The 22,246-nt window shown below is 53.7% G+C and overlaps 1 protein-coding gene across 3 annotated transcripts in view; it reads left to right on the top strand.

Annotated features, from left to right (window-relative positions):
• TESC (tescalcin) overlaps positions 1–22,246 on the top strand; it is a 60,292-nt gene that overhangs the window by 37,261 nt on the left and 785 nt on the right. The window contains exons 3-7 of one of the 3 annotated variants that reach the window (XM_054444765.2): positions 4,966–5,046; positions 12,783–12,922; positions 15,077–15,138; positions 15,247–15,354; positions 19,862–19,909. In XM_054444765.2, coding sequence (XP_054300740.1) covers positions 4,966–5,046; positions 12,783–12,922; positions 15,077–15,138; positions 15,247–15,354; positions 19,862–19,909 — 439 coding nt within the window. The remainder of the gene's footprint in view (positions 1–4,965; positions 5,047–12,782; positions 12,923–15,076; positions 15,139–15,246; positions 15,355–19,861; positions 19,910–22,246) is intronic. The other 2 variants (XM_054444766.2, XM_063646761.1) reach the window with 2 other exon arrangements.

Here is a 22,246-nt window from a genome sequence, read left to right as displayed (position 1 = left end):
GGTAAGGGGCAGAGCCTGGGCCAGCACCCCTCTCCCCACCTTGTGTTTGACCCTGAACCATCCCCTTTGATATGGGAAGGATTAGGTCTGCACCCATCTCACAGATGAGGAAACTGAGGCTCCAAGAGTCAGGCACCAGTGGTGAGGGGGAGGTGAGAATCAGGTGTGGGTGTAGCAAGTGCCTATGGAGAGAGAGAGAGAGCAGAGGCAGTGGGCTTCAGAGCCATTTACACACTCACTGGGTGTTGTGAAGCCAGCACCTGGGGACACTGTGTCCCCAGTTCAATTCCCAGCAGGTCAAGCATGTCTTGTTGCTGCTGGTTGGGGACAGGCCTCTTGTGTTGAGTTAATTTCTTCTCCAGGCACATGGGTCAGGCTCTTCTAGGTGGTTTCTCCCCTACCTCTCCTCCCTCTCTCCTGGGACATTGGGGTCTGCTCTCCTTCCAGGGTCTGGACACCTGGGCCCTGGGGAAGGCACCTGGGGAAGGGCAGTGCCTCAGGATGGACCAGACAAAGAGGGAAGCCCTGCCTGCAGCCACCTTCATTATTCGCTTCATTATTCACTCAGCAAACCATTTATTGATCACCTTGCAGAGCCCAGCTGTGCAAGGCATTGAGGACAGGGTGCTGTGGACATCTCAGGGTCCCCATCCTGCAAGCTGCCGTCTGTGGTGCACTCCCAGTTCACCAGACACCGTGCTGAGCATGTTGCGGACTTTAGCTCCTCTAAACTGTACAGCAACCCTGTGAGGTTCCTGTTTGCAAAGGAGCAAATGGAGGCTGGGTGAGGCAACACTGTTTGACCCAGGTAGCAGAGCAGGGTAGAGCCCAAGTGTGATTCCAGAGGCTGTGCCCTTCACCCTCTGTCAGTATCAGTGTGCCCTCCTCACAGACGAGAAAACAGACTCAGGAAGGATTAGCAACAGCCAGTGAAAGCCAGAGAGGGTTTGGCTAGTAGCATAGCAGCCAGCGGCTTTTCTGTTCTCCCATATTCCCTCTGGAGCTCCATGTGGTCCCTTTCTCAGGGATCTAGGCCTTGGAAAATGGATTCTGTTCGGATGGCCAGGGAGAGTCGGACAGCAGGGTATCTAGTGAGAGCATGGCTGTACGCTACCTGGCTTCCAAGCTGACTCTTCCACGCCCCCGCTGGGTGAGCTGGGGCAGGTCGCCGAACCTGTCAGTGCTGAGCCTGAAGCGTCGGGGATAATAGGAGCCCTTGTGGGGTCGCTGGGAAGCGAGATTGCTCCGGCCAAGTCGCTTGCACGGTTGTGAGCTGTAGCTATCATTGTCATCCGATCGTGATTTCGTAGATCATCTCCCTGGTAACCCTGACTCATTCAGGGCTCTGGTCTCTCTATTCTGTCCCCTCCTGTGGTCACCTCCCACTAATGAGGAAAAAGGGCAAGCCATCGAGCTGTCTGCGAGCAGTGAGGGTGTGACCTGCATACAGAAAAGCGTGTGTCACACACAGAGGGACTTCCACAGACAGAACATGCAACAGAATGTTCCTGGCTCCCAAAAGGCCCCCATATTCCCTCTCGATCACCCCCAACTCTGGGGCGGTTCATCACCCTGACTGTAGAGGTTCATGTTGTCACTTTCTGTTCTTTACATAAATGGAGTCATAGTGCAGTAGCACAGCAGTTCTTTTTTGTTTTTTTAAAGACTTATTAGAAAATTTTAACAGCTTTATGGAGGAATAATGCACATATTATAAAATTTGCCCATTGAAAATGTACAGTCCATTTTAGAGCACCTCAGAAAGAAGCTCCACACCCGTTAGCCATCACCCCATCCCCAGCCCCTGGAAACCGCATCTCTCCACTTTGTCTCCCTGCATTTGTCTTTTCTGGATGTTTCCTATAAATGACATCGTACACCATTTGTGTCTGACTTCTTCCACTGAGCATCATGTCTTCCAGGTACATCCGTGCTGTGGCATGGATGAGAATCTTATTCCTGGACAGGTGCAATGGCTCACACCTGTAATCCCAGCACTTTGGGAGGCTGAGGTGGGTGGATTACCTGAGGTCAGGAGTTTGAGACCAGCCTGGCCAACTGGTGAAACCACATCTCTACTAAAAATACAAAAGTTAGCTGGGTGTGGTAGCACACGCCTGTAATCCCAGCTACTCGGGAGGCTGAGGCAGCAGAATCGCTTGAACCTGGGAGGCGGAGGTTGCTGCCGAGATCCACCATGGAGCAGGCCCATGGAGATTGAGCCGAGATCGCACCACCATGCTCCAGCCTGGGCAACAGAGTGAAACTCCGTCTCAAAACAAAACAAAACAAAAAACCTTGTTCCTTTTTATGGCCAAAAAATAATCTTATTTTTTTCATGGCCAAATAACATCACATCTCTCCGGGCCAGCTGTCCCGAGTCTGCCTCCTTCTTTGGAACTGGGTTCCTGGGAATCTAAAACATGAGTCTGCCCTGACACGGCTACCGAGTTTGGCCAGAGGCCATGAGTGAGCCCAGCTGAAAGGCCTGGGTGGGAGGGACAGGAGGCCATGCCAGGGACACAGAGGGACCCAGGAATCAGGGCCAGGTCCTGCTGTGCCTCTCCATGCCTCCATCCCCACGCCTCCAATGCGTATGGTGGGGCAGCACAAGGGCCACGAGGTTGGAAATTCATGGAATCTTCCAACCCAAACAGCGTAGAATCTCCTGCGTCTGTTTTGCCGCCGCCTCTCCAGCATCTGTCTGTCCTAGTGTTGAATCCCACTCCCAGTGACTGTCCCGTCATCACTTCCCACCCGGACGTCCTCATTTTCAGTGGGCTGATACCTCCGCCTTCCCTACCTGGGCCTGACACCTTTTTCCCTAGGATCACCAGCCTATGCGCTGGGTCCTTCCCAAGACACTGCCTGTGGAGGCCCACGGAGCAGAAGGAAAAGGTGAGCAGGAAGCAGATTGAGAGAATCCAGGATGGCCTTCTGTGAAGGGCAGGGGAGGAGGGCAGGCAGGTGAGGGAGTGACTGACGCCCCTGCCTGCAAACCTGCAGCCTCTAGGACTCAGCAATACCTGTGCCAGCTACAGGGTGTCCTCCTGTGAAATTCACCCTCCCCTGTCCCCAGCCAAGCTTTTTTTGCCTTTTTTTTTTTTTTTAAAGAGATTGAAGTCTCACTGTATCACCCAGGCTGCAGTGCAGTGGCACCATCATAGCTCACTGTAACCTTGAACTCCTGGGCTCAAACAATCCTCTTTCCTCAGCCTCCTGCATTGATTGCTAGCTGGGACTACAGGTGCATGCCATCACGCCTGGCTGGCTTTTTATTTTTTTCACAGCTTTACTGAAATGTAATTCACATAATACAACTCAGCCATTAAAATGTGCAATTCAGTGACATTCGTTGTATGTACAGAGTTCCGCATCCAGCACTACAGTCAATGTTAGAACATATTCATCACTCCCAAAAGAAAGCTGTACCCTCAGCTGGCACGCCACATTCCCCTCTCCCCAACCCCCTGACAACCACCAATCTGCTTTCTACTGCTGTGTATTTACCTATTCCAGATAGTTCATGTAAATGGAATTATGTAATATGTGGTCATTTGTGATTGGCTTCTTTCACTCAGCATAATGGTTTTTGTTTGTATTTTGAGACGGAGTCTCAAAACTCAAAAGTTTTTTGAGGCTACAGTCTACCAGGCTGTAGTGCAATGGTGAGATCTTGGCTCACGGCAACCTCCACCTCCTGGATTCAAGCAACTCTTGTGCCTGAGGTTTCCAAGTAGCTGGGATTACAGATGTGCGCCACCACACCCGGGTAATTTTTGTATTTTTAGTAGAGACGGGGGTTTCACCATGTTGGCCAGGCTGGTCTTGAACTCCTGACCTCAAGTGATCCGCCTGCCTCGGCCTCCCACAGTGCTGGGATTACAGGTGTGAGCTACGGCGCCCGGCCTCACTTAGCATCATGTTTTTAGATTCATTTGTGTTGTAGCATGTGTCAGTACTTGGTTCCTTTTTATGGCTAAAAAATACTCCATTGTGGTTGCAGTGAGCCGAGATTGCACCATTGCACTCCAGCCTGGGCGGCAGAGCAAGACTCCATCTCAAAAAACAAACAAACAAAAAACTCCATTGCATGGACCACATTTTATTTCTCCAATTATGAGTTGACAGATGTTTGGGTTGTTTCTGCTTTACGGGTGAGCAATGCTGCTGTGAAATTCACGCACAGGTTTTTATTTCTCTTGGGCATATCCCTAGGAGTGGAATTGCTGGGTCATCTATTAACTCTATGTTTAACCTTTGAGGACCTGCCAGACAGTTTTCCAGAGCTCCAAGCCAGCACCCCACTGTTGTAAATACTGACCTAAGGATTTGAGGGTGGGCTTCAGACAGTCTCTGAATCCCCAGAATGGACACAAATCCCATCTCTCTGCATTTGTTTGGAGATGAATGTCCATCCAGTCCACCTCTTGGATTCTCAAAAGTATCTCAAGGCCGGGCCAGTGGCTCACACCTGTAACTCCAGCACTTTGGGAGGCTGAGGCAGGAGGATCACTTGAGCCCAGGAGTTCAAGACCAGCCAAGGCAACATGTCAACACCTTGTCTCTACAAAAAATTTAAAAAATTAGCTAGGTATGGCGGCGTGAACCTATCGTCCCAGCTACTTGGGAGGCTGAGGCAAGGGATTGCTTGAGCCCAGTAGGTCGAGGCAGCAGCGAGCTATGATTGCACCACAGCACTCCAGACTGGGTGACAGTAAGACTCTATCTCAAAAAAGAAAAGTATCTCGAGCTTCCAAATCCTCCCTGCCCTTGCCCAGTCTAAAGGTTAGAGGAAGGGGCAGATAAGTGAAGCGTATTCCAGTTTTGTCTCCTAACTCTGAACTACTCTCGTGGGGGCCTGTTGGGCATCCAAAATACAGCTTGATACAGGATGAAAATGCCAGCTGACATCTGCTGTCTTTCCTTACTCTCTTCCCGGTATCTCTCCTTCTTGGAAACCAGCAAGGAGAACTTCAACAATGTCCCGGACCTGGAGCTCAACCCCATCCGATCCAAAATTGTTCGTGCCTTCTTCGACAACAGGTGGGCGTTTTCCCCTGAACCAGCCCAGTGGCAGGCATCCTTGTCTTGTGTAACATCTTGTGGTACTCATTGCTCAGAATGGCCCTTTGAGCTGATGCCCAGAAGAGGGGGCCGAGCTGGGTAGGGGTTATGAGCACAGGTTTGGGGTTGGACCATTCTGGATTCATAGCTGGGTGACTGGGCAGCTTACTCAAGCTCTGTAGGCCTCTGTATTCATTGTCTCTGGCTGTGTAACAAATTACCCCAAAACTTAGTAGTTTAAAACAATAGCCAGACATGGTGGTGCACACCTATAGTCTCAGCTGCTGGGAAGGCTGAGGTGGGAGGATACTTGAGGCCAGAAGTTCGAGGCTGAGGTGAGCTATGATCGCACCACTGCACTCCAGCCTGGGCAACAGAGTGAGACCCTCTTTCTAAAAAATAATAAAATGAAAAATAACAATTAAAAAAGAATAATTCTCTTAGAAACATTCTAAGACAACTGTTGAGGAAGACTTTTTAAAAAAAGAAGATTCAAGGCTGGGCACAGTGGCTCACGCCTGTAATCCCAGCACTTTGGGAGGCCAAGGTGGGCGGATCACCTGAGGTCAGGAGTTCAAGACCAGCCTGGCCAACATGGTGAAACCCTGTTTCTACTAAAAACAAAAGAATTAGCAGGGCGCAGTGGGTCACACCTGTAATCCCAGCACTTTGGGAGGCTGAAGTGGGCAGATCACTTGAGGTCAGGAGTTCAAGACCAGCCTGGCCAACATGGTGAAACCCTGTCTCTGCTAAAAATACAAAAATTAGCTGGGTGTGGTGGTGCACATCTGTAATCCCAGCTACTCAGGAGGCTGAGGCAGGAGAATCTCTTGAACACGGGAGGCGGAGTTTGCAGTGAGCCGAGATTGTGCCATTGCCAGCCTGGGCGAGAGTCAGTGAGACTCCATCTCAGAAGAAAAAAAAAAAAAAAGAAAAACTGGAAAGCATTTATTATCTCACCATTTCTTTGGGTCAGGAAAGGAACCTGGGTGCAAATTAGCTGGGGGTCTCAAAGCCTCGTGAGCTTCACCCAAGGCCAAAGCATTAGCTGGGGCTGAAGTCTTGCCTTGTGGCTCAACCAGGGAGGCTCTGTTTCCGGGTTCAGCCTTGTGGCTGCTGGCTGGTGACATCTCCTGGGCCCCTCCACAGAGCTGCCCACAGCATGGTGGCTTGCTTCCTCCAGAGCCAGCCCTGAATGAAACGGTGGGACATATCCCACTATCTTTTTGTAACTGAATCTCGGCAGTGACACCCCATTCCTCCTGCTGTGTCTCTTCATTAGAAGTGAGTCACTAGGTCATCCCCCTCTTGAGGGGACAGCACAGGGACGTGACTACCAGGAGGCAGGGATTTGGGGGGCCATCTGGGAGGATGCTTCAGTTTCACCATCTCTAAAATGGAGATCATCGGTCAGGCGCGGCAGCTAACAACTGTAATCCCAGCACTTTGGGAGGCCGAGGCTGGCAGATGACTTGAAGTCAGGAGTTCGAGACCAGCCAGGTCAACATGGTGAAACACCCGTCTCTACTGAAAATACAAAAATTAGACAGGCATGGTGGCGTACACCTGTAATCCAAGCTACTCGGGAGGCTGAGGCAGGAGAATCGCTTGAACTCGGGAGGTGGAGGTTGCAGTGAGTCAAGATCGCGCCACTGTACTCCAGTCTGGGCAACGGAATGAGACTTTGTCTCAAAATAAAATGAAGTGGAGATAATCATAGCACTTGCCTAGCAGGGTTGCTGTGAGGGGTACTGAGGGGATGTGTGGTGAAGCGAGGTTAGCTATTCATATGTTTATTGCTGTGGCTTACAAAGAGCACCTTGGCCAGTGTCCCAGAGCTGAGGCACAGGCCAGAGCTCATGCCCCAGTGTCCAGTATTGTTTAAGGTGAAAGACCTGGGTGACCGGGATGGAGCCTGGAGGTGTCTGGGACTCTGAGGGGGGATGAAGGGGTGGGTATACCCTCCCCATGCTGCTGGGGCCTGTGGCAGACACACTGAGGCCTGCCAGCCTGTTTGCCCCAATGTCCCCATGTCTGCAAAGATGGCTGGGAAATGGAGGATGGCCAGAAAGAGGAAGGACGGGAATAGGCGTGGTGTGTGGTGATGAGACCGTGGGGGCTTCCCTGATGGGTCTTGAGCTGTGCAGGGATGAACCACTCACCCTGGTTCTGCCAGGGATGTGGGACCCTGGGCGGGGTGCTGAGCCTCCCTGGATCCCACTGGAAACTGGGGGTGCTGCTTATGGGGAAGAGGAGTCCTTCAGCTGCCCCTGGAGTTGCAGGGGCCTTCCTCTGTGGCCCATGGGGTAAGGCCTGGCAAGAGGGTGACCAAGAGTTAAACTGGAAAAGCAGGGAGAGAAGGTTCCAGGAGATGGGAACTGTGTGTGCAAAGGCCCTGTGGCACAGGGAGCTTGGGGAGCTGAGAGGCAGACCTAGCTGGATCACAGAGAGGCCAGTGTGGTGTGAGTAGGGCAGGCTGCATCGGGTGGCATCTGTGGACCAGCAACAGCAGGGGTCTTCAGGAGCCAAGATGGGGGGCGCTGATGGACTTTAAGGTGAGGGTGTGAGGGGGTGGGTGAGCCAGGTTTGCACTTTGCAGAGGTCACTGTGGCTGCTGGTTGGTTGTAGGGGTGGGAATGGGAGGTGGAGGCCAGGGAGGAGTGAATCATGGTCCCGGGCTTGGGTCAGGGGTGCCCTGAGGATCTGGGGAGCAGGGGGCAGCTCTGAGCCGCCTGGGAGGTTATAGATAAGGAGGAAGGGTTGGATCCGGCAGTTGGGGTGAGAGACCTGGTACCGCAGGAATCTTCACAGCCAGTTGTCATGTTTGCCAAAGAGGAGGGGCCTGTGGAGCTTAAGTGACTGTGAAGTGTGTGAAGTTGCACAGTCAGTGGCAAAGACAGAGTGGAATCTGGTGCCCCCACCTCCTTTTAAATCCTGGTTCTCAGAGAAAGGACTCGGAGGTGGGCAGTGCGTCTTAGGCCAGTCCCCAGATGAGCTAGAGTAGGCGTCAGGGTGGGAGTCGTGCGGCCCCTGACAGGGGACCTAGAGTTGGAGGCACTGACAGGAAGATGGTACAGGGGACCTGAGCCCAGGGGGTGCCTGTGTGCGTGTGTGTGTGCGCGTGTGCACGCGAGAGAGAGAGAGGGAGCATGTGTGCACGTGTAGGGGGTGTGTGTAGGCACGAGGCTTGTTTCCAGAAGGCTTGGGTGCAACTTTGGCCAGTTGTAAAGTTGGAAGAGGGAACTTCTAGGGTGAATGAGAGGTGGATTTCACAAGGGCATATGTTCGTCCAAACACCAGATCTGTGCATTTTAGTGTATGCTCTTTTTCCTTAAAAAAAAACTTGACCCAAGGTCACTTGGCTGTCAGCTGTCACTTGTAGGAACTGGGATTCCAACTCGGGTCTGTCTGCCTCACAATCCTGGACAGACCCAGGAGTTGTGTTTTCGGCTCTTGGGGTGGAATTCACGTACCTGCCAGGCTGTTTTCCATGAACAGCCACTCTCCAGGAGACAGGGTGTGGGGAAAGGGCTGGGGCGGACGCCTCTCTGTTTTCAGAAGACAAGAGGGTGCACTGGGCATGCCGCTACCAGATTTAGGGACAGGCAGACGGAGGCAATAGCCTCCTCCTCCTTTGGAGGGTCTGATTTAGGCCAGAGCCGTGGGAGGACTGGCACAGGCGTGGTGCTCCCTGAAGGAAGGGGGCAGGGACCTCAGTCATTGGGGAATATTGAGTGTCCAGAAGGTGGACGTTGAAACAAGTGGCCACATCTCAGGGGGACTCCAGGCGGGACAGGCCTGTGGGGACCCTGAGGAGGGAGCTAGGCAGGAAGGGGCGGTGAGGTCTGGGCTGGTGTGGGTGGTTGAGACCACCCCGCAGGCCTGGGAGACCAGGTGGGATTGGGGATTACCAGGAGAACTGGGGAGGCCCCAGGAGGGTGCTGAGCAGGGGAACGACAGGCTCTAATTTGCATTTTGCAAAGCTCATTCCGGCTGCACTTGGAGTGCACGGGAAGGTGGGGACTGGGCCAGGCAGCTGCAGAGGCCAGGAGAGAAAAGGGAAGGTTCCCAGGGGACTGACTGGAGGTGTGAGCCTGGGGGTAGGTTGGGTGTGGAGGTGTGGGGGGCATCCAGGAGACTCCGGGTCTGGAGCTGAGGGCAGCTGTCATTGTGCCTGCCTGACGGAGCTGTCATTGAAAGATGGCCAGGGATCTCCTGGGCCAAGCCAGATGTGGAGGGTGGTGGCCAGGTATGGGGTGGTGAGAGCCTTCCCTATAGGTCCCTGGACCTCGGCCTCCGCCTGCTCCTTAGAGAAACCTGGTGTGGAGAAAGGGAGGTGCCAGTGACTAAGGCTGGCCCAGAAGTCACCGAGGGAGGGGATGATTTTAAAAAGGGTTTCCTCTGGCCTGCACCCAGAACAACTTCGTGGGCTACAGCTGGGAGCCTGTAACTATTGGAAAAGGGCTTCTCGTCACATCCTGTAAATGCTGAGAAGCTGGAGGAGGATTTCAAAGGAGATGCTGATAACAGGATTTTCCTTTCAAGAAATACCAGCCTCAGCCTTTGTTCCTAAGACTCTTTGGGAACAGGTCTTGGGGAAGGGGTATTTTGAGTATTTTGAGCAGAGCCCATCCCCACCTCCAGGGCGCCCCATTTCTTACAGGAGAATTGGAAAGTTAAGGGGGCATCTTTGCAAAAAGAGTGAAAATGGCCTGCCCTCATGCTGGGTTGCAGATTTAGAGGTAGCCCCTGTTTTCTGTCCACTGATCTTCATCCTGGTGCTCATTTTAGAAATGGGAGTTAGAGGGCTGGGTGTGGTGGCACACACCTGTAATCCCAGCTACTCAGGAGGCTGAGGCAGTAGGATTGCACGTGGCCAGGGTTCAAGACCAGTCTGGGCAATATAGCGAGATCTCATCTCTTAAAAAAAACAAAACAAAACAAAACAAACTTTTATTTAAAAAATGGAGTGGAGAGCAAGTGGGGCTGGTTCCAGGTGCTCTGTCTGGGTTTCCTTGGCGCTGGCTCTCATTGCCTTTGGAGACCATAATGTTGGTCTCTGCAGACCTTCAGGAGCCCTCGGAGGGGAAGGGACCCTCCTTCCTTGAGTTGGGTTCTGAGGCTGAAGCAGTGCAGGTCTCAACATTCCCAGAGAAGGACACACATCCTGCCTTCCCCAGGGGTCTGTCACATTTTCACCCATGCTAATCTTAATCCCTCTTGCTGCGGCCTAAACCACTTGGGAAGGACGTGTGAGCCAGTCGCTGTGGGAAGGGCTTTCAGAGCAGCCGGATAAGTCCGGGGGCTATTTTTATGCTCTGTAAATTTGGTCTGTGCCGCCCACAGTGAGAACTTCGAGGTTATTAAAGCCTGTGGCAGGAGCGGTGGGGAGCTTCATACGATAAAATAGAGAAGAGAGACCTGTGAAAACACATAAAGATGGGGCTTCCTGAGCCCAGGGAAGGACAGATCTCATCCCGCAGATGGGCAGTTTCTTGATCTGCCTTCCCTAATCCAGACTTGGCACCCCACCTCTCCCTGGAAAATCTCCTGGAAGAGAAAAATAAAAAAGCGGGAGTTCCCGGGACACTTAGAGGCTGTTGTATGGGTGTTAGTGTATTTGCTGGGTGCTGAAAAGGAGTAGTAGATGAACCTCTAAAGAGAGAATTGCAAACATATTCCTTTACATGGAGGTGCAGTCATGCCCTGGGTGGGACCCAAGTAACATATCCAAGTACTAACCACTAACTGTTGGCTACCCCGGGCCAGCTAGGCACTGCCCCTTCCAAAGGGCCACAGTGAGAGGCTATGGCAGAACCTTGAGCTTGCCAGCCATATGACAGCCTGCCCCAGCAGCCTCAGGCGCTCACGGTCACAGTCCAATAGAGATAAGGGTTTGACGACAGTGGGTCAGGAGCTTGGGATTGGAGTCATCTCCAGGCTGTTTTGTTTGTTTTGTTTGAGACAGGGTCTCACTTAGTCACCCAGGCTGGAGTGCAGTGGCGTGATCTTGGCTCACTGCAGCCTCGGCCTCCTGGGCTCAAGCGATCCTCCCACCTCAGCCCCCCAAGTAGCTGGGACTACAGGTGCACACCACCGCACCCATCTAATTTTTTGTAGAGATGGGGTTTCTCCCTGTTGCCCAGGGTGGTCTTGAACTCCAGAGCTCAAGCAATTGGCCTGCCTCAGCCTCCCAAAGTGTAGGGGTTACAGGCATGAGCCATTGCGCCTGGCCTCTGAGCTATTTTCTTAACAACTGCCAAGACCCGAGCTGGACCACACATTTCTGAGTCTCTCATCTGGGTATCAGGCACCGTGCCGGGCATGGGGCATGAACTCCCTGTGTCCCCATCCCCCGGAACACCAGCCCTTTCTTGCCTCCTCCGAAAAAGCACATTTATACGGCCAGCCTCAAACCTGCCCTAACTTACCACAAAACTTTCAGTCACTGGCAAACTTTGTATTTGGGTATAAACAGATTACTTAGAGATGCTTGCAGCCAATCACCATCCTAAAATTTTGAACTAGTGAGAGCGAGCAGAGGTTGGCAAACTTTTTCTGTAAAAAGACAAGGAGTAAATATTTTAGGCTTTGCGGGCCACGCAGTCTCTGTTGCAGCTACTCAGCTCTGCAGACAAGCGTAAATGAATAGGCATGGCTGTGTGCCAATAAAATGTTATTTATGGACACTGACATTTGAATTTCATGTAATTTTCACTTGTCATGAAATACTATTCTTTCGACTTTTTTTTTTTTTTGGCAAGCATTTTTTCAACTATTTAAAAATGTGGAAACTGGCCAGGCACATGGCTGTCACATATAGTCCCAGCACTTTGGGAGGCCAAGGCAGGAGGATGGCTTGAGCCCAGGAGTTTGAGGCTGCACCACTGAACTCCAGCCTGGGCAATGGAGTGAGGCCCTGACTCTGACAAAATTAAGATAAAAATGTGAGAAGTCTCCTTTTTTTTTTTTTTCTTGAGACAGGGTCTCCCACTGTCACCCAGGCTGGAGTGCAGTGGTGTGATCTCAGCTTACTGCAACCTCCACCTCCTGAGTTCAAGTGATTCTCCTGCCTCAGCCTCCCAAGTAGCTGGGACTACAGGTGCACACCACCACGCCTGGCTAATTTTTGTATTTTTAGTAGAGGTGTGGTGTCATCATGTTGGCCAGGCTGGTCTCAAACTCCTGACCTCGGGTGATCTGCCCACCTCGGCCTCCCAGAGTGCTGGGATTAGAGGCATTAGCCACCACGCCTGGCCCAAAAAGTCTTCTTAATTCACGGGCCGTATGAAAATAGATGACAGGCCAGATTGGGCCTATGGGCTGTTTGCCAACGCCTGAGCTAAAGGAAAGGATCGGGAGATATACTCGGTGAGTTACTGGATTGCTAGGTTTCCTCATAAGTGCTCGCCTGTGTGCACCATCACACACCCACGCATCCCTCTGTCCCCGCCCGAATCAACAGTCATGCAGTTGTCTGTCTTCCACCTCCCTGATGGTGAGCTCTGTGAGGGCAGGGCAGGGGCTGAGCTTTCAGCTTCTGGAGCCCCCAGCCCCGCCACGAAGCAGGTGGTTGGGGCACAGACTCAAGGCGAGAGCAGCCATCGTGGGTCCAGTGTGCGCCCTGAGAGCAGAGTTTTTGGGAGCTAATGGTAGCAAGAGGACAAGATCCGGTTCTTCATTTATTTCCAACACCCTCCTTGTTGCTCCCGTAGGAACCTGCGCAAGGGACCCAGTGGCCTGGCTGATGAGATCAATTTCGAGGATTTCCTGACCATCATGTCCTACTTCCGGCCCATCGACACCACCATGGACGAGGAACAGGTGGAGCTGTCCCGGAAGGAGAAGCTGAGATGTGCGTGCCACTGAGTCCCCTTGCTCACACCTGGCCTGGGGTGCAGCCTCCCCTAAGTCCTCAGAACGCAAGGCGCCCTGCAGCAGGAGGCTGGGTGTGCATTGGCTTGGGGGCTTGGAGGGCTTGGGGCCACCAGCCCTCGTCCCCGTGAGGCTGGCATTGCTGTCTCCCGTTCCCGGCGCCCTCATCCTAAACGTTCCTCAGCAGCTGTGGCTTCCTGGGACTTAGAAGGGGGTTGTGCGGTGGATGTGAAATAAGGCCCTTGATGCAAAGACCTGGGTTCCTATGTGGCCCCTCTCACCAGCCATGTGACCTTGAACCCTGACCCAGAACGTGGGTGTGCTGATCATGCGTGGTTCTGAGGGCTGGGTAAGATCACACAGTCAGCCTTTGGCACACAGGAAGTGCTCCTAAAGTCAGTTTCCTCCTCTCCCTCCTCTATGGGCTGTGCTATTGCTGGGTTCCTGAGACCAGCCCCATCATGTTCTGGCTCCCTAGTGGGTTCAGTTGTGGTCCCAGCTGGCCAGCCGCACAGGTCCCAGGCAGTGGCCCGAGTCACATCTCCTTGTCCTGTGGCCTTTCCCATGACTCCTGACATCCCTCTGCGCCCCACCCCAGGTCAGCCTCCTCATCAAGAAAATGTAAACATGGGACTTTGCTATATTTAGCACTGGAATGTGTATGTGGGGCTGGTGGGAACAGCCCGGGGGGGGTCCCTTGTGTGAGCCTGGCTTCCTGTCTGCTCCAAGGGGCGTGGAACAGGACGGACTCAGGTCCAAATCCCTGGTTTCCTGTCCCTTAGTGGTGTGGCCATGGGCAAACGCCTTAACTTCCGTGAGCTTTGACAGTCTGTCTGGGAGGCAGGGCTCAGGCATCCCTGGTCTCTTGGGGTTGGGTGAGAGGGAGACTGAGAGGTTTGTGAAGTGCTTTGCACACCTGGGCATCTGGTCAGTGTTCAATAAATGCCTGCTGGGCTCAGTGGTGCACACCTGTAATCCCAACACTTTAGGAGGCTGAGTGGGGAGGATCACTTGAAGCCACGAGTTCAGGGCTCAGCCTGGGCAACAGAGAAAGACACTTGCCTCTACAAAATAAAAAAATTAGCACAGCATAGTGGTGCTGCGTGCCTGTGGTCCCTGGTACTCGGGAGACTGAGGTGGGAGGGTTGTTTGAGCCCAAGAGATGGAGGCTGCAATGAGCTGCAATTGCACCACTACATTCAGCCTGTGTGACAGAGTGAGACCCCATCTCTGAAAAAAAAATAATAATAATAATAAATAAATGCCGGCTGGGCATGGTGGCTCACACCTGTAATCCCAGCACTTTGGGAGGCTGAGGAGGGCGGATCATTTGAGGTCAGGAGTTTGAGACCAGCCTGGCCAACTGGTGAAACCCCGTCTCTACTAAAAATACAAAAATTACTTGGGCATGGCGGTGTGTGCCTGTAATCCCAGCTACTCGGGAGGCTGAAGCAGGAGAATCTCTTGAACCCAGGAGGCAGAGGTTGCAGAGAGCCCAGATCGTGCCACTATACTATAGCCTGGGTGACAGAGCGAGACTAAATCTCGAAAAAATAAATACATTTTTAAAAAAATGCCAACACAGAAGACTTGGGAGAGCTCCAGCTCCCAAGGCTGTGCTGGGAACAACATGCAGAGGCCCCCTCCCGGCCAGCGCTTCCCTGATGCCAGGCCTGGGGCTGCCCATGTTAGATCAGTCGGGCCCAGATCAGAAGCACTGTGGATGAGACGATGGTGCCCTCCAGGGGCTGTGGAAACAATATTTTGAACTTGACACCGTTTGACTTGTGTTAATGGGTAACGCTTACTGTTGTCATATTCATGCTGACGGGGCAGTTTCCAGGCCCTAATGCCACAGCATTAGCTCCCAGCCCTCCTAAGGCCACGAGGTAGACACTGTTGTTATTCCCATTCCACAGATGAGGAAACTGAGGCTCAGAGAAGTTAGGTCACGGGCCCAAGTTCACCCAGTAGGAAGTGGTCAGTCTGGTCCCACAGCTCATGCCCTGAACCCTCTGGCTTTGGCACTGAGGTTTGGTTATTGGTGTCTTTTGCTTAGTTTAGTGTACATTTCAGGGGGTGGCAGGGGCCAGGCCCCGCCTGACGGAGTCCCCTCTCTCCCCTGCCACCTCAGTTCTGTTCCACATGTATGACTCGGACAGCGATGGCCGCATCACTCTGGAAGAATATCGAAATGTAAAGTATGCTCCTCTGGCCCGCCCTGGGCTCCTGGTGCCTCCCCTCCGCCCCCCACAACCCTGATGGAGGCCCAAAGTCACCGTTTGTTTCCGCCCCACCCGGCAGGTGGTCGAGGAGCTGCTATCGGGAAACCCTCACATCGAGAAGGAGTCTGCTCGCTCCATCGCCGACGGGGCCATGATGGAGGCGGCCAGCGTGTGCATGGGACAGATGGTGAGCGCCCCTGCAGCCCTCCCGAGACGCGCAGTGCCTCTCCCGCTTATGGTCTGCGTTTCTGGAAGGCCTCACGGGGCAGGAGCCAGGTGTATTCTGCCACCTGCTCTACCTGTGGCCTGTGGGGCTCAGGAACCTCTCCCAGCCCTTCCTGTCCCGCAGGAGACTGAAGGTCCAAGTCCCCAGAGAGCTGCACAAGGCAGGGAAGCAGAGCTCAAGATCCCAGGCTTTGGGGTCCAGGAACCCCCACCTGCATAGCCCCCTGACCCCCCACCCCGGCCTCAGTCAGTGCTCACAGCAGCACTTGGTCCTGGGGCCAGGCCGGGGGAGCACATGGCACAGGCTGGCCTTAATTAGTTTATTTCTTAACAAATGACTCAGAGGCGACTTCTGGCCTCGGAGCAGGGGTCAGCAGGGAGCCCTATTGGGGGCTGACAAGAGCCGATGGCATGGGGTCAGGTGGAGGAGCCAAGGTGGGGGCTGGTGTGTAAATGACACAGAAGAGAGGGAAGTGGCCTTCCCATGTTCATCGTTTCTTACATCTTGCCTCATTTTGACTGGTGGGAAAACTGAGGCTCAGAGAGCATAGAGAATCCTCTAGACCTTGCCATCTTTCCTGTGCAGGGTGGATTTCCTCTTGTAAGGATAGGTGCAGCCCCACCAGCCCCCAGCCCTGAGGCTTTAAGCCTCTGGGGACCACTCAGGCAGGCAGGTGACCACCTGGGTGTCGTGTGTTCCCTGAGGGGTTTGGATGGCCCCACTGATGCGGTCAGCCCTTTGCCCCTGTGTGTGTAAAGTGGCTGCGTCTCTAGACACCCTGATGGCTTTGTGTTTGCCCAGCCGGAGTGGAGGGGCGTTCATGCTGGATCCTGCCCTCTGTGCCCCAAGCCTGTCCTTGAGGGACATGAGGCCACCAGTCCGGGCCTGCCCCCAGGGGCAGGGGCTGTGATCGGTTGGTTTCCTGACGTGTATTTTATCTGTCTGCCTCTGGAGCCCAGGGGGAAGCTTCTGGCTTGGGTGAAACCTCCACACTCAGCAGATTAACCACCACGGGAGAGGGCTCGTGACCTCGGTGGGGAGAGCAGGGATCCCCCGCTGGGTTGTCGGGCCAAATTCCCATTTGATTTAATTACACTCTCCTTGTTCAAATTGCTCCCTGTCCCACTCCAGTTTCAATTGGCGACAGTTTTCTTAATTTGCTGTAGTGAAATTGCTGGCAGCTGCCAGCTGCTGATCTGCATAAAACCTCCGCAGCCTGGGAAGCAGAGGCATCTCGGGGCGGAGGCCGGGCTCCGGGGCGTACCCGCTGCCCACGGGCCCCCATGAGGTGGAGGTAGCCCCAGAACCAGGAAGGCGGCTGCAAGGCAGAGGACTCATCTCCACCTCTTTCTTCACTCTTGGGTCCTCCAGGCGCTCTTAAAATACCTTCTGGTGTAAACCTCGGCCAGATAAACCCAGATGGAGCTGGGCATGCGGCCTGAGCTGGGGGCAAGGGGCAGCTGCATCGGTTCAATCCCGCCCGGCCTCTGAGGACACTTCCTGTTCTGACCATGCCATCCGCCGAAGACAAACAATCCATGGTCCCCACTTTAATGGACTTCCAAAGGCAGTTATTGACTGAGGCGGGATCTCTCTCTTTTTTTTTTTTCTAAGACCAAGTCTTACTCTGCCGCCCAGGCTGGAGTGCAGTAGCACCATCTCGGCTCACTGCAACCTCCACCTCCTGAGTTGAAGTGATTCTCCTGCCTCAGCCTCCCGAGTAGCTGGAATTACAGGCGTGTGCCACTACGCCCGGCTAATTTTTGTATTTTTAGCAGAGATGGGGTTTCACCATGTTGGCCAGGCTGGTCTCAAACTCCTGACCTCAAGTGATCCACCCACCTCGGCCTCCCAAAGTGCTGGGATTCCAGGCATGAGCCGCCACACCGGCCCGTGGATCTTTTGAGAGTGCTTTCTCAGGAGGTCACACCCATGGATGCTTGATGGGGGGACTGCTTCCCCCACTCCCCGCCCTCCTTCCTTGCACCGATCACCCCCTTTCCAGCCCTGGACTCTGGCCACGGGGGCCTTTTCTATAATTAGCTCCCCTTTGCCAGCCTGGGAACCTAGGGTGGCCCAGCAGGGAGGGCAGCCACTGTGCCCATGAGTGGGAAGACAGGGAGGAAGGAGCCATTAGGGGGGACAGGGCTGGCCCAGGCTAGCCGAGAACTGCTGGGTTTCTTTTTTTTTAAATTTATTATTTATTTTTTAAGAGACAGGGTCTCGTTCTGTCGCCCAAACTGGAGTGCAGTGGCACAGTGATGTGATCATCGCTCACTACGGCTTCCATCTCCTGGGCTCAAACCATCCTCCTGCCTTGGCCTCCGGAGCAGCTGGGACTACAGGTGGACAACCACACCCAGCTAATTTTTCAAAGTTTTTAAAAAAAGAGATGTTTTACTAAAAAGAGATGTCGTTATGTTGACCAGCCTGGTCTCGAACTCCTGGCTTCCAACAGTCCTCCTGCCTTGGCCTCCCAAAGTGCTGGGATGACAGATGTGAACCACTGTGCCTGGCCAAAAATTTTTAAGTGTAAAGAGGAAACTAAAAAGCCTGCAAAGTCCTGCCAGTAGAAACAGCCCTCAAAGACTTGGAGGCAGCTAGATGCTCCCAGCTGGACAGGCAGCTCCCCTCTGTGCCCCTCATCTGTAATACGGGAGAGAGACCAGAACCCAACTCAGGGCCTGTCGTGAGATTGGCATCTATCATTAAATGCTAACAATAGCATTTGGTCACACCTGTAATCCCAGCACTTTGGGAGTCCCAGGCGGGTGGATTGCTTGAGGTCAGGAGTTCGAGACCAGTCTGGCTAACATGGTGAAACCCCCGTCTCTGCTAAAAAATTTAAAAATTAGTCACGCATGGTGGCGCATGCCTGTAATAATCCCAGCTATTTGGGAGTCTGAGGCAGGAGAATCACTTGAACCTGGGAGGCAGAGGTCACAGTGAGCCAAGATCGCGCCACTGCACTCCAGCCTGGGCGACAGAGCGAGACTGTGTCTCAAAAACAAAACAAAACAAATGAAAACAAAACAATACCATTTGGAAGGCACTTGGGACATACATGCCTAGTGCATAACATGCTTAGAGTGTGCCTCCTGTGTTCTTAAACACACATTGTACAGAATTTCAGAGAGTCACAGAGATTTGAGTCTGTCCTGCTCCCCCACCAGCCCAGGTCCTCTTCCCTAAAGGGACTCCCTCTTGGTGGTTTTTTCCTACATATACCAATGTATACATGCATGTCTTTTATTTTTGATTTATGCAAAACAATCGAACCGATGTGGCTTCCCATTTTCTCCGTGTGACCCCACACACTCTCAGGGCAGATGGTGGGGGTCTGGTTATCAGTCTGAGGAAAGGTTTGCGTGCACAGACCTGCAGACATCTTTCTGCTTGTTGGGTTTTGTTTTTTGTTCTTTATCTGCTGGGTACACATCTCAGAGCCTTTTCCGTAGTGAGACATATAGATCAACCCCTTCTTAACCCATTTTTGCCTGAGGTTGCAGCTTTTTGAATTTTTGCAATCAGACCTTGGCGATGACCTTGACCAGTAGGATATAAGTAACTCCCATAGCTTAGCGTTCCAGTAATGGAACACTAGGCATAAACGGTTAATGGTTGCGTGGGAATCAATAGCGTGGATGACCGAGATTTATGTCCCTCGCCTTCTATTGACGGGCACCTGGGATGTCAGCGGGTTTTCGCTGTCACAAAGCGTGCTGCAGGGTGAGGTTTTTGGAGGCTTGTCGGTGGGATCCTGGAGTATCGGTGAAAGGGGCAGGAGCGCCCCGTGTCATCCCCAGAGTAGGGAGGACGCAGAGACGATGGAGACAGGCATCGCCAAACCCACTCAGCAGGGAGAGGCTCCTTGTGGCCACCCTCTGGCCCTGCCTCCCCGGGTTATCACGGTGACTCACGAGGCATGAGGCGTGGGCCTCACAGGCTGGCCCTGTGTTTCCCTGACCTCTCCCCCAAGGTCTGTGAGCTTAGATTAGCCTGGAATCTTCTTATCAGCACAGCGCAGGCATGAGGAGGCCAGACCTGGGTGGGTAGAGGAGGCATCTTGGTGGCCCAGCTGCTGGGGGGCTGGTGGTGAGGTGGGCTGAGTGGGGAAGGGAGAGCCCTGTGCCCCCGTGTCACCCACACCTCAGATTCTCCCTGGGGGGCTGGGGGAGGGGAGGGAGGCTGCTCTGAGCCACGCGTTGCCAGGGCCCTGGTGAGTGACGCTCGGCTCCCATCCCACCCTCAAGCCCATGAATGAGGATATTGGAGGTTCAGGGTAACCGGCTCCATGTTGGAGGCAGACGATCCAGAACGTTCTCCTTTTCTTGTGATTCCTCCCAAACAGCCTCAACAACTTACATTTGGGTGTTGGTGGGGAGGGGAGGCCGGTGGACCATCCCCCGGCAGAAGCTGTGTGGGGACCTGCACCACTCACTGTCCACCCTGTGCTTCCGTTCCCCAGGAGCCTGATCAGGTGTATGAGGGGATCACCTTCGAGGACTTCCTGAAGGTGGGTGGCCTGGGCGTGGGAGCCTTGGGGGACCCTTGAAGACCTCGTGTGGCCCACTGGTCAGGAGGGGACATGGCTCTTTACCTGCAGTAGCAAGGGACAGGCTTCCTGGATGACCAACATCTCAGTAGGAAGGGGTCAACCTGCGCGTGTTTTTTAAAGCAATTTAAACTGGTTTTTCTTATTTTTATGGAAAAGGTAATATTCACACGTAGTCAAAACAACGTAAGCAGTACAAAAGGGTATATAGTGTAAACCAAATTCTCTCCCACCTGGGGTCCCACTGCCTCTTCTCAGAAGTAACCCCCGTTGTAGGCTGGGCGCGGTGGCTCATGCCTGTAATCCCAGAACTTTGGGAGGCTGAGGTGGGCAGATCACCTGAGGTCAGGAGTTCGAGACCAGCTTGACCAACATGGTGAAACCCCATCTCTACTAAAAATACAAAACAGCCAAGCGTGGTGGCGGGTGCCTGTAATCCCAGCTACTTGGGAGGCTGAGGTGGGAGGATCGCTTGAATCCAGGAGGTAGAGGTTGCAGTAAGCTGAGATCGTGCCACTGTACTCCAGTCTGGGTGATAGAGTGAGACTCCGTCTCAAAACAAAACAGAACAAAAAAACAACAGCCCTGTTGTAGTTGGAACAGGGATTCTGGGAACTTTCCTTGTCTGTAGAAATACTGTTTCTCGGAAGCTCAGTTTGGAGCTGACTGCACACGTTGCACCCGGGCCTTCCTCGCTGTGTCCTAAGATGTCACTTTCGTAAAGCGGCCACCCACTCTGCCCTCCTCCCTGATGGATCCTCCAGCCTCTGCTAGTGGATGGTGGTTAGGCCAGTGCTGGCCTTGCAAATCAAGGCCTGCCCCTGGCCGTTTTGATAATCAGATGCCCTGTGGCAGGGAGAGGACCCCCACCCCCATGCCCCTCCCTGCAGTTCAGCCCTGGGCATCACAACAGTGTTCCCAAGTGCTTTTGGGGTACTTGAGGAATACAAGGAAGTCAGGGGAGCAAGAGACCAAGAGGGGAGAGAGGATTAGGGAAGGAAGGATCACGGCTTCTGGCCAAGGAGCCTAGAGCAGGACTGGGGGACTGGGCCCTCAGGGTCACAGCCCCATGGAGCCGAGGCCAAGCCTGGCAGCCAACGGTGAGACCCGGCAGGAGAGAGGAGAGGCGGGCAGCAGGGCCCAGCTGTGATGAAAGGCTGAAAGGAGACTGCGGAGGTCGGCAGGCCCCCCGGACTGCCGTGCAGATGGCCCACCCCGGGGCTGGCAGGGCGGACAGACTGGGAAAAGGCAGAATTTGCACTTGTGCTTCAGACTCACTCTGGCCTATGCTGGGGACCCGGTCACCAGAGAAGGTGATGCCCGCCAGAATTTGCACTTGTGCTTCAGACTCACTCTGGCCTATGCTGGGGACCCGGTCACCAGAGAAGGTGATGCCCGCCAGAGCAAGACAACAGAATGAAGAGCTAGAAGGTGGAGGAGGGAGGCAGGGTTGGGGAGGAAGTATCGCTGCTTCAGGCTGAGTAGAATGAATTTCTTTGCCTCTGAAACCAACTTCCTTCTCCTAAAGGCTGGCCTCTGCCAGGCCCCTAGTGCTCCCCAAGCCTGTCCCTGTACCCCTAAGGGATCTTTTGGGACCAGCTGGCCCTTCCCATTCCCTGATTCCTTCCAATGCCCTCAGTGACCATGTTGCCACCTGGCACTTAGCAGAAACCACCATGAGTGTCCATGTGTATTACCCTGGGAACGCCTCGTGCACCCAGCAAGGATGGGGCCGCTCGACTGGAACCAGAGCTGTCTTTGCACACCCCATGACACCCCGAACAGGCTCAGGAAAGCAGGAAGTACCTGGGGGCTACGGCCAGAAATGTCCCAAGGCTTCTCTGTCGCCTGGGTGCCCACAGGGGTCTGACTTTCCCCCGTTACCAGCCTTGTGACTGTCCCCGGAGATGCTGAGAGTGACAGCTTGAGAGTTTGAAGTTCTTACATAAGCGGGAAGCAGTGAGAAGTCACCCGCCCACCACGTCCCTCCGTTCCTGTTAGCACCCCCCATCCTACCATCTGTGGCCCCCGTGGGCCCTGACTTGCTAAGGCGCTGGCGGGCATAGCCTTGGGAGCACTGGGGTACATACATAGCCTTGTAGCATGAAGGTCTGCTCCAGGGCCCTGGCCAGGCTGGACTGTAACAGCAGTACCAGCACCAGGAATGGGGCCACGATGTGATCTCTGGGTAGAAATGACCTTTTTGGGCTTGAGTTTGTCTTTCTAGAATGCACGTGATCCCTTATCCCAGGGAGGTTGTAAAGACCACACTGTGGAGATCCTTAAATTGATGACAAT

This window comes from Pongo pygmaeus, chromosome 10 (assembly GCF_028885625.2).
Source record: "Pongo pygmaeus isolate AG05252 chromosome 10, NHGRI_mPonPyg2-v2.0_pri, whole genome shotgun sequence".
Classification (NCBI taxonomy): Eukaryota; Metazoa; Chordata; class Mammalia; order Primates; family Hominidae; genus Pongo; species Pongo pygmaeus.
This window is presented reverse-complemented; position numbering and strand designations above follow the sequence as displayed.